Source organism: Diabrotica virgifera, chromosome 8, assembly GCF_917563875.1.
Source record: "Diabrotica virgifera virgifera chromosome 8, PGI_DIABVI_V3a".
Classification (NCBI taxonomy): Eukaryota; Metazoa; Arthropoda; class Insecta; order Coleoptera; family Chrysomelidae; genus Diabrotica; species Diabrotica virgifera.
The window spans coordinates 93528145-93542547 of record NC_065450.1 but is presented as its reverse complement, the minus strand read 5'-3'; the positions used below and the strand labels follow the sequence as shown (position 1 = coordinate 93542547).

Sequence of the window (14403 nt, the reverse complement as noted above, 5' to 3'; positions counted from 1 at the left end):
GAAGACAGGTATATCACTAAAGAAATTGAAGTAGGAGCGAGAGTAAAGATCTTAAAGAATAGACGATCGCCAGGTACTGATGGAATACCGTAAAAACTGCTGAAATACGGCGGTCAGAAACTCACTTATTGTCTCACAACATTGTTTAACAAAATGTTAGACAGCAGAGATACCACAAGATTGGCACACCAGTATCACAATACCGATTTTTAAGAAAGGGCAAAGATCATGTCTGGACAACTACAGAGGAATATCTTAAATACGACAATGAAGTTATTCACATGCATACTCAAGGATAAATTAAATCACAGATAAAGAACAGAAAAAAACAGCATGAAACAAGTGAAAGTCGATAGAATATATCAAACCCGCATATATTTGCTTCATATACCTAACGAGAGCATTTGACAGAGTCAGAATTAGCGATATCTTACAGAAAATGAAGCAAAACAGGATACCGGCAAACATTGCTGAAGTCATAAGACAAATGAACAATAACAACACGACAATAAACAAACGACACCACTAGGGCCAATATAACAACATCAGGGGGAATCAGACAGGGAGACAGCCTCAGCCCATTTCTATTCAATATGCTAATGGATGAAATAATAGAAGATGTGGAATCGCTACAACTAGGATACAGACTCGGTCACAGTAGAATCAGTAGAGTGTGCTATGCAGATGATGCAGCCCTGAGTGCAGAGGATAAGGATGATATACAAAGACAACTTTATCGATTCCACCAAGCATGTCGACGACTCAACATGAACATATCCGCGCAGAAAACAAAAATGCATTACCATTGCGAAAGATCCAATTAGATGAAAGCTCGTAGTAGAGGGGAAACCCATAGAACAGCTAAACCAGTTCAAATATCTAGGTGTATACTTATCAAGTTATCATGACTCAGCCAGAGACCTAAGAGGACAAATAAACAAGGCCGCAGTCATGTCCGGATGTTTGAGAGATGTGGTCTGGAATAACTCATACCTGAGAATGGACAGCAAAGTTAGAATTTATAAAACTTGCATCAGACCCGTTATGACCTATGGTATTGAATCAAGAGAAGACACCAATAAAACCAAAAGCATGCTACGGACAGCCGTAATGAAGACACTAAGAGCAATAGCAGGGAAGACAAGAAGGGCTAGAATACGAAACATCATCAGGGAACAATGTGGCGTGCAAGATATAGTAAAATGGGGTAGGCAAAGACGAAGAGAATGGTTGTCATGTAAAAAGAATGCAGCAGCAAATACTACCAAGAATTGCGCTAAAAGGAAAACCAGCTGGCAAGCGTCCACCGGGGAGACCACCAAAAAGATGGAGAGATAGCTGGCAGTCTACCTCTTAAGAAATACTTCAGCGTCGGAATTAACAGATCGACAGGTCTACAACAAGTATAAGAAGAAGAAGGTTTTTTAATAATAACACCTAATACTGGAAGCTCTCGGATCAAGAAACACAGTTTTATGGTTACCTGTAGGATAGGCATTAGTTGCATTTCTCGGAGCACCAGTCACCGGTGCCGGGTCGAAACCACTACCCCCAGCACCTCCACCCCCTGCAGCTCCACCAAGTTCTGGTAGGCCTTCCAACATTCCGGTACCATCTTCCCCGAACAAGTCGTATGAGTCCATCGCTTTAGGCGGCACATATCTTCGTTTCGTATTTATTGCTCATCTCACTACAGCATCTCTGAAACAATGGATAAAATAGTAAATTAACGAAATAGAAAAAGGTTAAGCGGCAAAATATGGTTTAGAATACTGATAGTTTTGTCATGGAAGAAAATTCATTTCATCTTGGCTTTTTCGCCTTACTTCATGATGTTTAATTAAATACTTAAATAAATCATTAATTAATAATATTATTGATATTTGGTTTTTAACGACCATCTGCAGAGAGTAAAGTTACTAATTGAAAAATAGAATATAAGAAGCCCCTAGCATTCGTGGATTTTCATAAAGCATTTGACACGCTAGAGCTGGATAGCATTTTAAAAGCTCTAAATGAATGCCGCATTAATATCGTTATAGTACACTCATCTATATTTATAAAGAGGCAACAATGAGTGTTAAGATACATGATAAAACCAAACAAATAAACATAGAACGCGGCGTACGACAAGGCGACACACTCTAGCCAAAATTATTCATAACTAGTGTTGCCAGGTCCGATTTGTTTTTAATCGGTACATAAGCAAAAACAAATCGGGATCTAGGGTTGTAGATCGGGACAAATAAACAACAATAGCCCGGCAAATGACCGTTTTGAAGTATAATTTTCAGAGTCAACTCCGAATTGCATGAAAATCTGGTTTTAGGTTCTACTTACTGTCTACTTCAAAGTTGACCTTGTACCGTTGGTTGCTTTTACTTGGAGGGTGACAGTACAGTTACCCCTTCTCGGGGGTAAAAAAAAGCGCGTTTAAAGTAAGCCTCAAAAATGGATCAACTGACTAACTTTAAAAAACTTTTGTTCTATATAATTTTTAAACTAAGTCAATAGTTTCGAGTGATTTTATCTAAAAAAATATTCTTAGCAAAAAGGTAGCTTTAAAAAAGCAAAAAAATTTGTATGTTCAGAAAGTCTATAGAACCAGTAAAAGCAAAGTTGTAGCTTATCAAAAATACGTTCTTATTCGTCAAATTCCAAATCGAATTTTTCAACTTGAAACAACCAAACAATTAAGCAATTTTCGAACAAAATTTTTTTAAAACTTTTTAAAGTGTTTAAAAAAATCTTTAGTTTTGTTTTATATAAAAGTCTCTAGCATTAAAACTAAGCGAGTTACGCTCAAAATAAAGTTGGCTCTTTTTTTTGGTAAAAAAAGATCGTGAAAATCTCCCCGTATTTAGCACCGTAAATAAAATTATTCGTTACCGCTTTACCATTTACTTTATATGTGTATTGTTAACACGATCTGTAAGGTTTACCGGTTGGGAGTGCTAAGGTTTAAAAAAAATTGGTTTTATAGTAAAAAAAATTTCCTAAACTATTGGAAAATGCCCTTTTTTTCAGAATAACTTTTAGGGACACTAAAAATCTCAAGGAGTAAAAAGTAGGTAGGTTTTGCTTTTATGAATATGATAGATTCATTTTGTTTTCTGTTAGACAAAAATTGGTTCAAATATGGCTGTTCATATTTTGCATATACTCGTGATTAGTGACTCGTTCAGGCCCTTTCAATCATGTAAAAAATACATAAGTATAGTAAATCGTTTGTAAAGCGGTAACGATTAATTTCATTTGGGGTGCTAAGTAGGAGGAGATTTTCACGATTTTATTACCTAAAAAAAGGAGTCAACTTGATTTTGAGCATAACTCTCTTAGTTTTGATGCTAGAAACTTTTTAAAACATAAAAATAAAGCTTTATTATGAAAAAATTGTTATTGGTTTTTCCAGAAAAGTGCTTCATTTCTTGGTTATTTCAGGTTAAAATATTGGATTTGGAATTTGACGAATAAAAACGTATTTTTCATGACCTACAACTTTGCATTTGCTGGGTCTAGACTTTTCGAGTTCACAATTTTTTTCATTTTTTTATATTATGCTACATTTTTGCTAAGAATATTTTTTTCGATCAAATACTTACTTTTTGATTTATTTGTGAAAATCGCCTGAAAACGTGATTTTTTTGTCGAAAAATGAAACATTTTCAATCGTAAATAACTCGAAAAGGATTAACTAAGTTAAAATTCTATAGAACTAAAATTGCTCAGAATTAGTCAATTTATCCATCTCCGGACTTATTTTAAACGCTCAGTTTTTCACCCCCAAGAAGGGGCGACTGTCACCTCCCGATTAAAAGCAACCAACGGCACAAGTCGTCCAAATTTTCATGCAATTCGGAGCTGATCCTGAAAATTACACGGTATTGCCGTATTTCCACTTCATTTACTGGACTACAAGGTGTTTCTATAATCTGTATTTTTAATCCTACATAATAATAATCAGACGAAATTACAAAAAAAATCGTAGATTAAGTCAATTATTTATTTTTTATTAAAATTATATTTTTCATTCGATTTTGCCGCTTTTTGGAGTGGCTTGTTTTTATAACATAGTTATAAAATTCACTGCAAGTCCTCCTGAAATTGGTTTTCGTGGGTGAAAATCGGGACATTTAGTGTCCCGATCAGGTACAAATCGGTACGCGTCCCCAGACCCCTGAAAATCGGGACGTCCCGCGCAAATCGGGACACCTGGTAACGCTATTCATAACTGTTCTGGAATATGCCTTAAAGATGCTCAACTGGGATAACAAAGGGATCACAATAGATGGAGAAAAGTGAAACCATCTTCGTTTTCAAGTAGAACTAGTGGAAACGTACATTTACTTAGGTCATGAAATTAGAATTGGTAGAGATAACCAAACGTGCGAAATAAAAAGAAGATTGACTCTTGCTTGGGCAGCCTACGGAGCGTTGAGACATATTTAGGAGCAGTATACCATCAGTTTAAAAGGACAAGTGTTTGATCAATGTGTGCTACCGGTAATGACATATACAGCAGAGACACTGACTCTAACCAAAACAACAGCTCCTAAAATGAGGGTTGCTTAAAGGCTCATCATGGAAAGATCCAAGATTTTTGCAAAGCCAAGGTAGATACCGAATAGTTAACCGAATCTCAAGGAGCTGGTAAATATGTTAACAAGTTTTGGCTTAATTACAGAGCGATCGCATCAGTTATTGGTTATTGCCTAAAGGTTGCTGCATATTATCATGCACGTAGCGTTTCCAGAAAGCAGCGGTTAGTTTCCGAAAAATATGATGTTAGTGAACGTAAACGTAAGGTGTCTGATACGATACTTTCCAGACAGTTTGAATTGTTCATATTTAAAATCATTAAATCATATTTTTCGAAAACTAAACGCTACGTGCATGATAATATGCAGAGACCTACTTTACAGCCAGTGAAGGGATGCACACGGGATGTCCCGTCCGCACATTGTTCCGCAGGACGGGACGGAACAGAGATTTTTCTACGGAACTCGACTCGTGGCAGGATTGGCGCTTTGTCACACGGGACGTTCCACATGTCACACAAAGAATGCACTTTTATTATTATCGGAATCATTTGTTAATAGGAAACAGTAGCGATCAACAGGTAGCGAAAACGCGTTCCAAGATTGCGGCTGTAATTTTGAATATTCTTTCGAGATATTTGGCACACGTATTCGTAATATAATAAAGAATGGCGGTACAGAGCCCAATTTGAAAAATATATTAATATGTGGAAATTATACAATATTGAAAAAACGAGCCTGTACCGCCATTAAGAAGAACAAAAAATACACTTTCTTCAAATAAACTTTTTTATCCGATGCCTAGATTTTAGGTCATTCTGGAACTACTAAAATTTTTTATTTCATTAGTAGTTCTAAAATGACACACTTTTTACATTATTTAAAAAAAAGCATTTTTTCAAAATTTTTAGAATTTTTTTTACTATAATAGTTATTTATGATATAAGGGTTAAAAGTACACGTTTAAGGCACGCATGTGAAAGTTTGCAGAATGAGCGATAGCGAGTTCTGCAATTCAAAAAATAAGTACTTAGAACTGGTCAAACTTACAGATCGTATAAACAATACACATTAGGCCGGGCCGAAATTTTTTTTTTAATTTTTCTACACGGCTAGTTGCCAAAAGTTGGGACTAGTATTTATATAATCGTATACCAAATTTGGGCCCGTTTAAAAAATATTTAGCCGGGCCCCCATGGCCCTTAAAAATTTTTTTTGGGTCGAAATTTTTTTTAATTCTTGTACAAGGCTAGTTGCTAAAAGTTGTAACTACTATTTATATAATCCTATACCAAATTTGGGACGATTTAGAAAGTAATTAACCGGGCCCCCGGGCCTTTAAAGAATTTTTATATTGTTAAAAAAATGTTTGGGGCTATTAAAAAAGCTTCTGTCGTCATATTAAATTATTAAGCAAAAGAAAGATACTACAGTAGACAGGAAAAATACTTAAGCTTTTAAATGCCGTTTTAGAAGATCTAAACTAAATCTTCAAAGATAATACAGTGCTAGTCATCGACAAAAATAAAATTCCGAGAGGAGTTAAGGGAAACAGACGGCAACTCCAGCATGGGAATAAAAATTTAAACAAGTCAATATTGAAAGGCTACACTTTGATGAAAGGAAAGATCAAACCATGGTATTCGGAAAGGCGAGACGAATTATGAGAACTAAAGACCATATAGCTTTAATTGAAGGACCCCGTAGTTTATATTTTGGGTACTTGGATCTTAGCCAGTCTCATGTCATAGATATTGTCGAAGGAATATTAGACTACTTACAAAGCCATAATATAGATCAAAGCAAATTAGGTGTTATGGGATGTGATGGTTCAAATGTAAATACGGGACTGGAAGGTGGAATCATACGAATTATAGAAAGGCGAGTAAATAAACCAGTACAGTGGAATGTATGCCCGTTGCACGCTAATGAACTTCCCTTGCGATATTTGCTGCAAAAACTAGATGACCACACAAAAGGTCTCTATTCATATTCTGAGCCAATTGAATCCCTTCTTCCCAATTACGAAAACATGCCTGTTATTAAATTTAACACCATAGAAGCTGTAAATGAAAATGATCCAAGTTCAGATCAATAGTATTTGTCCAAACTATCCTAAGCAATAATTGGAGATGGAATATGTTCTCAAAGTTTGGCAGAGGAAAGTCCAGGGAAGATGGCACAAACACGTTGGTTCACGACAGCTAACCGCATTCTTAGAGTGTATGTAGCTACAACTGATCCTTGAGAAAGCTTAAAGATTTTAGCTGAGTTTGTAATACAAGTATATTCACGTATGAGGTTTGAGATAAAAACACAGCCAAAATTGGAATATGGTGCCAGGCATCTATGGAAATCAATGCAGCCCTAGAGAGATTTTCCGAATAATGTCTCATCAATTTATCAATAAAGTTATTTAAGACAATACTTACTTTGCGCACCCGGAAATCATTCAAATTTGTATGTTAACAGATTAACGTCAGCGTATTAGGGAGGATACTCTCAGAAGGATTTTAAAATGTAGGAAGGCCGATATAAAAATTGTGCATTCATAGTACCCCAAATCCCTAAATCAATTTTGATGCAGAAGATTACATAGATCTCATAGACTGGATGACTAGTACTGTAACAGATCCTCCTCTAATATAGCATTTAGCAGACGAAGAATAATGGTGGGACATGGTGAAACAAGTTCCAAAGTTTGACAATTTTCCTTGCCTTACTTAAGCGGTGGAGAGGTGTGTGAAGATAATTACTGATGCATCAATAAAAGTGTGTGGTGAAGAATCTAGAGATGGTTATATTCGAGCTAAACTTGATGCCAGAAAGAATTAGGCAATATTTGAAAGTAAATGTCGACACTATGCTTCAAGGAATGAGTAAGTAAAAATGTTGAGCAAAGGAGGGAAGGCGAGTGAAACTCAACGTGCAGCAACCTCATCGTGGTGAGTTCTGGGTTAAATGAATATACGAAATAATGTTAAATATGTGCATAATAGTTCAATATAAAAACATTTTGTGCCGAATATTGATTCAAGCAAAAAGCTGCACAGTTCACAGCGCAAAAATAGTAAATAAATATGTATTGGTTACCCCTCTTTTATATTTTTGATCCTGGGGGCCGGTTAAATATTTTTAGATCATGATGAAAATTTTTTAACAAGATAGTCGCATTGATATTAATATCTTACACACTAGCCCGCCCCAAAAATAAAGCAAAAAAAAATAATTTTTTTAGGCCCTCGGGGGCCCGGCCAAAAATAATTTAATTCGGCCTATGTTTGGTACACAGTATTAGGACTACCATACACAACTTTTTTTTACTAGCCCGTTTAAAATTTCCCAAAAAAAATTTTTTGCCCTTTTTCGGCCCGGCCTAATACACATACATAGTAAAGCGGTAATGATTAAATAGTGAGATTTTCACGATTTTTTTACCAGTAAAAAAGGGGCCAACTTTATTTTCAGCGTAACTGGTTTAGTTTGGATGTTAAAAGAAGCTTTCATAAAAATTAAAAATGATTTTTTTTAGTAGACACTAAAAAATTTAAACAAGTTACATATTTCCGAAAATTGCTTATTTTTTGGTTATTTCACGACGAAATAATTATTCGATTTGGAATTTGAAGAATAAGAATGTACTTTTCATGAGCATACAACTTTGTTTTTACTGGATTCACAGACTTCATTAACACACCATTTTTTTCAGTTTTTTTTTATAAGCTACATTTTTGCTAATGTTTTTTTCGATAAAATATTTACTTTTTGAATTATTTTGCGAAAAACCGCCTGAAAACGTGTTTTTTTTTGCAATATTAAACATTTTCAATCGCAAATAACTCGAAAAGTATTATCTTACTTAAAACCTCTATAGTACGAAATTTGCTCAGACTAAGTCAATTTATCCATTTCCGAACTCACTTTTAACCCCCGAGAAGGGGTGAGTGTCACCCCATAAGTAAAAGCAACCAACGGCACAAGTTCAACTTTGAAGTGGAGAGTAAAGTGAACATAAATCCAAATTTTCATGAAATTCGGAGTTGACTTGACTGAAAATTACATCCAAAACGTCCATTAACTGGGCTAGGATCGAAATTAACATAAACTCATAAGGGGGCTTGACGAATACCCATTCTCATCACACGTTTACAGCAACCTCCCCGACGAAAGAACCGCAAATAATCGGCTCGACACGCGTGTCGACTTTTTATGTTGTTAACAGCTGGTGTAGTTTATTTTTGCATAAATTTAAATAGTTCCTATCGAATACTTAGCAAGGTTCATATTAAATCGAGGATTTTTATTTATGGAATCTAGAATACTAAAAAAACAAATATCTATCCCGTTGCAAGAATATGGATTACTATTATTATTCTTAGCTTTTATTATTATACAAGTATGTACTACTCCAAGGTACTAACGCACTACCTTAAAAATGGGTCATCTTTGATGTTTCGAATTTCCTAAACCTGTTGTTCGATTTAAGTGATTTTTTTAAATATGGTATAGCCTTATTCTTTAACAATATCGTTGTAACAATATTGTTGCTAGACACGTAAATTTTCATTGTATACCGGGTGTACCAATCAAACTGTGTTTTTTTCTCAAAGTTCTTAAATTAAAACCCAACTATAGCCTCATAGTCTGTCAATTACAAAAAACAAGGGTTATCCGATCTAATCTTGTTCTGACTATAATTAATTAATAATTAAAAAATGACATTTTTTTATAAATTAAAAAAAAATTACCCGGACATATATTATTTCAGATTTTTTAGGTCTAAACAAAAAAGGTCTTTTGTAATTTTTATCTAAAGTTGATCGTTTTCTAGTTATAAACAATTTAAAACTGAAAAAAGAACGAAAGATGACGATTTTCAAGGCTCAAAAACATAAGTATAAAATATCATTTTTGAAATTACGAAGTACCTACCTAAATTCAAGCTCAAACCTTACTCTATCAGTTCTTGATAAGTCTTTTGGACTTATTTCATTTTAAAACATTGTTTTTTAGTTGTTAATGCCCGTCTCCCCATAAGAAACCTTCCTCATTAACAATTAAAAAAATATGTTTTAGAATAAAACATGAGAAAAATACAAAAGACCTTTTTTGTTTAGAATGATCCAAAAAATCTGAAATAATATCTGGCCGTGTCGAAAATTTTATTTTAAAATTCATAAAAAAATATAATTTTTTAATTATTAATTAATTATAGTTAGAACAAGATCAGATCGGGCAACCCTTGTTTTTTTATAATTGTTAACATGCTAAATTACATATCCAATAATTTTTATCCATTAAACAGATCGGTGCAAATCGACCTTATATCGGATCCTATACTATCAGGTTTTCTTAACAATCTGTTTTTTGATTTTCGTTTATGTTGGATAATAGGCATTTTAACAACTAACCATGTACTTCATCGATACAGGGCGTTTCTAAGTGCGACAAAGTTTAAGGGGTAATTCTTTATGAAAAAATAATGACAGTTTGCTTTATAAACATGAAGGTTCAGGGGGAAGAACGATGAACGTCTACCTGGAAGAATTTTCGGTAAAATGAGAAACCAAGTTAAATATTCATTGTCTTTTCCCTTGCGTCCAATCTTGTGACGTGCTTTTAAGACGATTCTCATCGTTATTTCCCCTTGGCTATTTACAGGTTTATAGTATTCTTTCTAAGCTAACAGATTGCATAAAAATCGCAAAATGACCAAAATTGACATTCATCATTCGTCATTTCCCTCTGATCCTTCACATATGTCCGCAAATGCTTCGTTTCCGAGATACTGGATGGTGAAATTTTTCTTAGAAACTGACGATTTATTTATTGCTCTAAAACCGGTTAAGATATGCAATTGAAATTTGGTAGTTTTTAGAAGGTAGTTATTGCGCAATTTTGGACATAGGTACAATAAAGTTAGATTTATAGTTTGACGTAGCGTAGACGTAACATAGACGCACTGGAAAAGTTCAACACCGAATTTTGTGTACTCTTGTTTATAAATGAACGTAAGCGCAGGACGGGACGTAAGAGAAACGTAACGGAACGGAAGAGATGACCAACTTTCATCTTTTACAGTGCGTTTCTTACGTCTGGCCAATCATAAGAAGGAACTTTGTTCTGTCACTCAAAGTGGACCCGCCCCCTCATACCTTTTGTAAAGTTGTTTGTCAACATATTCGAATTTTGTTAATTATTTGTCACAATGGATGTTATTATTCAATGGATGTTATTAATTTAATAAAAATATATCATAGTATATATAACACCGGTTTATAGCGTCCTGCGCCTTCCGGTTCCTATTCTCCAGCCGCGTCGATCTGTCCAATCTCCTGGTCGTAGATCTCTCTCAGACATGGCTTTCTGGATTCCACTTATCCAGGTTGTTTTCGGTCTGCCCCTTTTCCTTCTTTCCGGGGGTTGCCATCTCATTATTAGCTTTGGGAGTCGATGTTCCTCCATTCTTTGTACATGGCCATACCAACAAAGTTGTTTTTGTCTTCTTCAATTATGTTTGTTTTTCTATTCATAATATCTCGCACCCGTTCATTTGTTATATGTGAGAGTCTGGAGATGCAGGCCGATCTTCGCCAGAAGTCCATTTCCAGTGCGAGCAACCTCTGTTCTGTTCGCTTACTCAGTTGCCAAGTTTCACATCCATATAGTACCACGCTTTTAAAGATGCTATTATAAAGCTGTGTTTTCTTTTCTTTTGATATGGTTTTTGACCAAAGTAGTGAGTTCAAAGCTCCTATTACCTTCTTTCCTCTATTTTGAATGCTGTCCTTCCACTTTGTTGGATTCTCGTTCCAAGGTATACATAATCAGAGCTTGGCTCGATAACCATATCATCCTCTAGTTGTAACTCACTTTGCTGTCCTCCTATACACATATATTTGGTTTTCTTTATATTAACGTATAGGCCCCATTTTTTGTCTTCTCGAAACAGCCGGTTTGTCATAAATATTAGATCATCTTTATCCTGGGCAATCACCACCTGATCGTCAGCAAAATGCAGTGTGTATAGTGTTGAGTCGTCGTTTAGCTGTATCCCCATTCCAGAACACGATTTCCGCCACTTATTCAAGACCTCATTTATATAGATTTTAAACAGTGTTGGCGATAAGCTGCATCCCTGTCCTAGTCCCTTATTCACCATGAAGCTATTGGATAATCTGCTATTGATTTTTATGTTTGCTTGGATATTGTTATAGAATTGTTGCACTGCTTTTATTAAAGTTATATTAATTGGGGATTTTTCCAGGACTTGCCATAATTTACAAAGTGGTACGGTATCATATGCCTTAGTTAGATCGACGAATAGTAGATGTATTTCTCTGTCTCTGGCTACTTTTTTTTCGTCGAGTTGGTTGATCGTGAAGATGTGGTCGATACAGGATGTGCTCGGAATCCTGCTTGTCGTTCGATCTCTAAAGGTGCATATTCATTTTCTATTAGAGTTTTTAGAGTTTTCCCTTATACTCTGCTAAATGTGCTGGTTACAGTAATACAACGATAATTCTGGCAGTCTTCCTTGTTACCCTTTTTGTGTATTGGGGCTATCCATCCTGTTTTTCAATTTTCTGGTATGTTTTCTCCATTTGTGTAGTTGTTGAAAATTATGGTTTTTAGTTTGATCAATTTTGCAGTTCCATTTTTTATAAGTTCCGCTGGGATTCCTTCTGGACCACATGCTTTTTTATTTTTTGGTGATTTAATCATTCTCTCAACGAATTCGTCATTTAATTCTACGACTTGACCATTTAAATTGTAGTGTTTTGGTGATGTATTTATGTATTCCTGTCTATTTTCTTGAAGTTCTTCTTTGTAGTGGGTTTTCCATTTCTTTAAATCAATCATTTGAAGGATTGTATTATTTCTGTTTTCATTTCTTAGATTTCGAATGAACCTCCAAGCTTCTGAGGATCTGCTTCCATCTAGATGGCATTCCACTTCCCTACATCTCTGTTCCCAGGTATTGTTCTCATTTTTTGTTAACATTTTTTTTATATTTGATTAATTCTTGGCGGTAATGGGTTTTATCGTATCCGTTTTGTGATTTTAACCATTTATGATATTTCTGTTGTTTTATTTTTCCTGTTATTTGTTATCTCCTCCATGCCTAATGCTTCACTGGCTGCTTCCTTAATCGCAAGTGTTATTTTGTCGTATATTATATTGGTGCTACATGTCAGGTCAATTTGATCAAGTTTTTGATCCAGTCTGTATAGGAACCTGGTGCTGTCGTCATATAGCCCAGTTAGTTTGTATTTGGGTTCTTTGATTATTTCTTCTCTTTCCTCTTTCGATGTTTCATTTATTGCATATTCTGATTTTTGTTTTATTATAATATAGTCTATAATCGATCGTAGTTGTCTTGTCTCTTGAAGCCAAGTGAATTTAGGTATGTCTTTGTGGGGATAGAAGCCGTTTAAAATTTTTAGGTTAAATTGTTGACATAGACTAATGAGCCTTTCTCCATTATCATTCGTTACTTCCTCCCCGTAGTTTCCTAGAATTAGGTGGTCCTTCTGTCTTCCTATTCTTGCATTCAGGTCGCCCATCATTAATATCTCCCTTTGATCTCCGATTTTAGAAATCGTGTCTTCAAGCTCTTGTTTGAATGCGTCTTTTTCGTTTATTAATGTATCTTCGGTAGGGGCATATATACCTATTACTGTGGTTCTGTGTCCATGGATGTTTAAGTTGACAGTCAGAATTCTCTCGTTTATTGCTTCCCAATTTGTTATTTTATTTTTATATCTCTTATCGATAAGGATTGATACTCCTTTGACAGCTCTTTGATGTTTTTGTACGCCACTGAAGATGCGGATAAAATTATCAATTTCTTCTATACCTTTACCTTTTCTTTTTGTTTCGGTAAGAACGGATACTGATATCTTGTGTTGTCTCATTCCTTTGATCACGTCTTCAATTTTTCCTTTTAATCCTTGGGCGTTCCATGTACCATAATTCATTGTCCATTTTCGTTGCGGATGTCGTCGTGGTTTTTTCAGGTCCGGGTTCCGAGGCTGGGTTTTCGGATATATCATAATGTAGTTTCAATATTTCAGATAAATATGAGTTGTTTATTAGCCTGCTAATTCGGGGTTGTCCACACATATACGATAAGTAAATCCAATGAACATTTTAAAGACCAGGAAATGAAACAACATAGTTGGAAATTTCAAGACACCAAGGAGCATACCTTCGTTTATTTCCTGATCTATTGTAACACACAAAACGGATAAAAATATTATAATAAATAAATAATATAAATAAATAAACACCAAATTTTGTTTAAGGTTTGGATAATTTTTAGGCTATGTTGTTAAATTAAGTTGTCACTGTTTCTACTCATGATCAAAAATTCCGCTGCGTTAATTTATAAATTGACAAAATATTTTCTTACGTCTGCAGTCCGTTTCTTACATTTAGAGCCATGCGGAGAATACGGATAAGGATACGAATTCCAACTACAAAACTTTATTGTTACATGCAGAAGTAAGACGGTTGGCAAAGTTTAAGAAGATTAATGTTATTAAATGACGAAATCGATATATTTTTAACCGAACGACAATGTGAACTTACTGCTTTTTTCATGGGGTCGCCAGGAAACTCGCAATTATAAATGGGACCGTAAATGAAAAAAATTAAGAAGCCCTGCCATAGACGATAAATATGTCTGGATTACTTGTAAAATACCTACAACTGTATGTCATTTGTCGACTATGTCAAAAAATGTCTTGATTCCCGTAACGTTATAATATACGTTATATTATATTCTTCTGGATATGCGTACAATGCATCGTGTACTTATTTGTCACTATTTTTTGGTACATACTTATTTTGTTTAAATATT

At 34.8% G+C, this 14403-nt stretch overlaps 1 protein-coding gene across 13 annotated transcripts in view; it reads right to left on the bottom strand.

Moving 5' to 3' along the window:
- LOC114339291 (chromodomain-helicase-DNA-binding protein 7) overlaps positions 1–14403 on the bottom strand; it is a 281299-nt gene that overhangs the window by 187910 nt on the left and 78986 nt on the right. For all 13 annotated transcript variants that reach the window (XM_050658452.1, XM_050658455.1, XM_050658458.1 and 10 more), the window contains exon 2: positions 1484–1701. In XM_050658452.1, the coding sequence (XP_050514409.1) occupies positions 1484–1643 (160 nt within the window). In that variant the 5' untranslated portion in view covers positions 1644–1701. The remainder of the gene's footprint in view (positions 1–1483; positions 1702–14403) is intronic.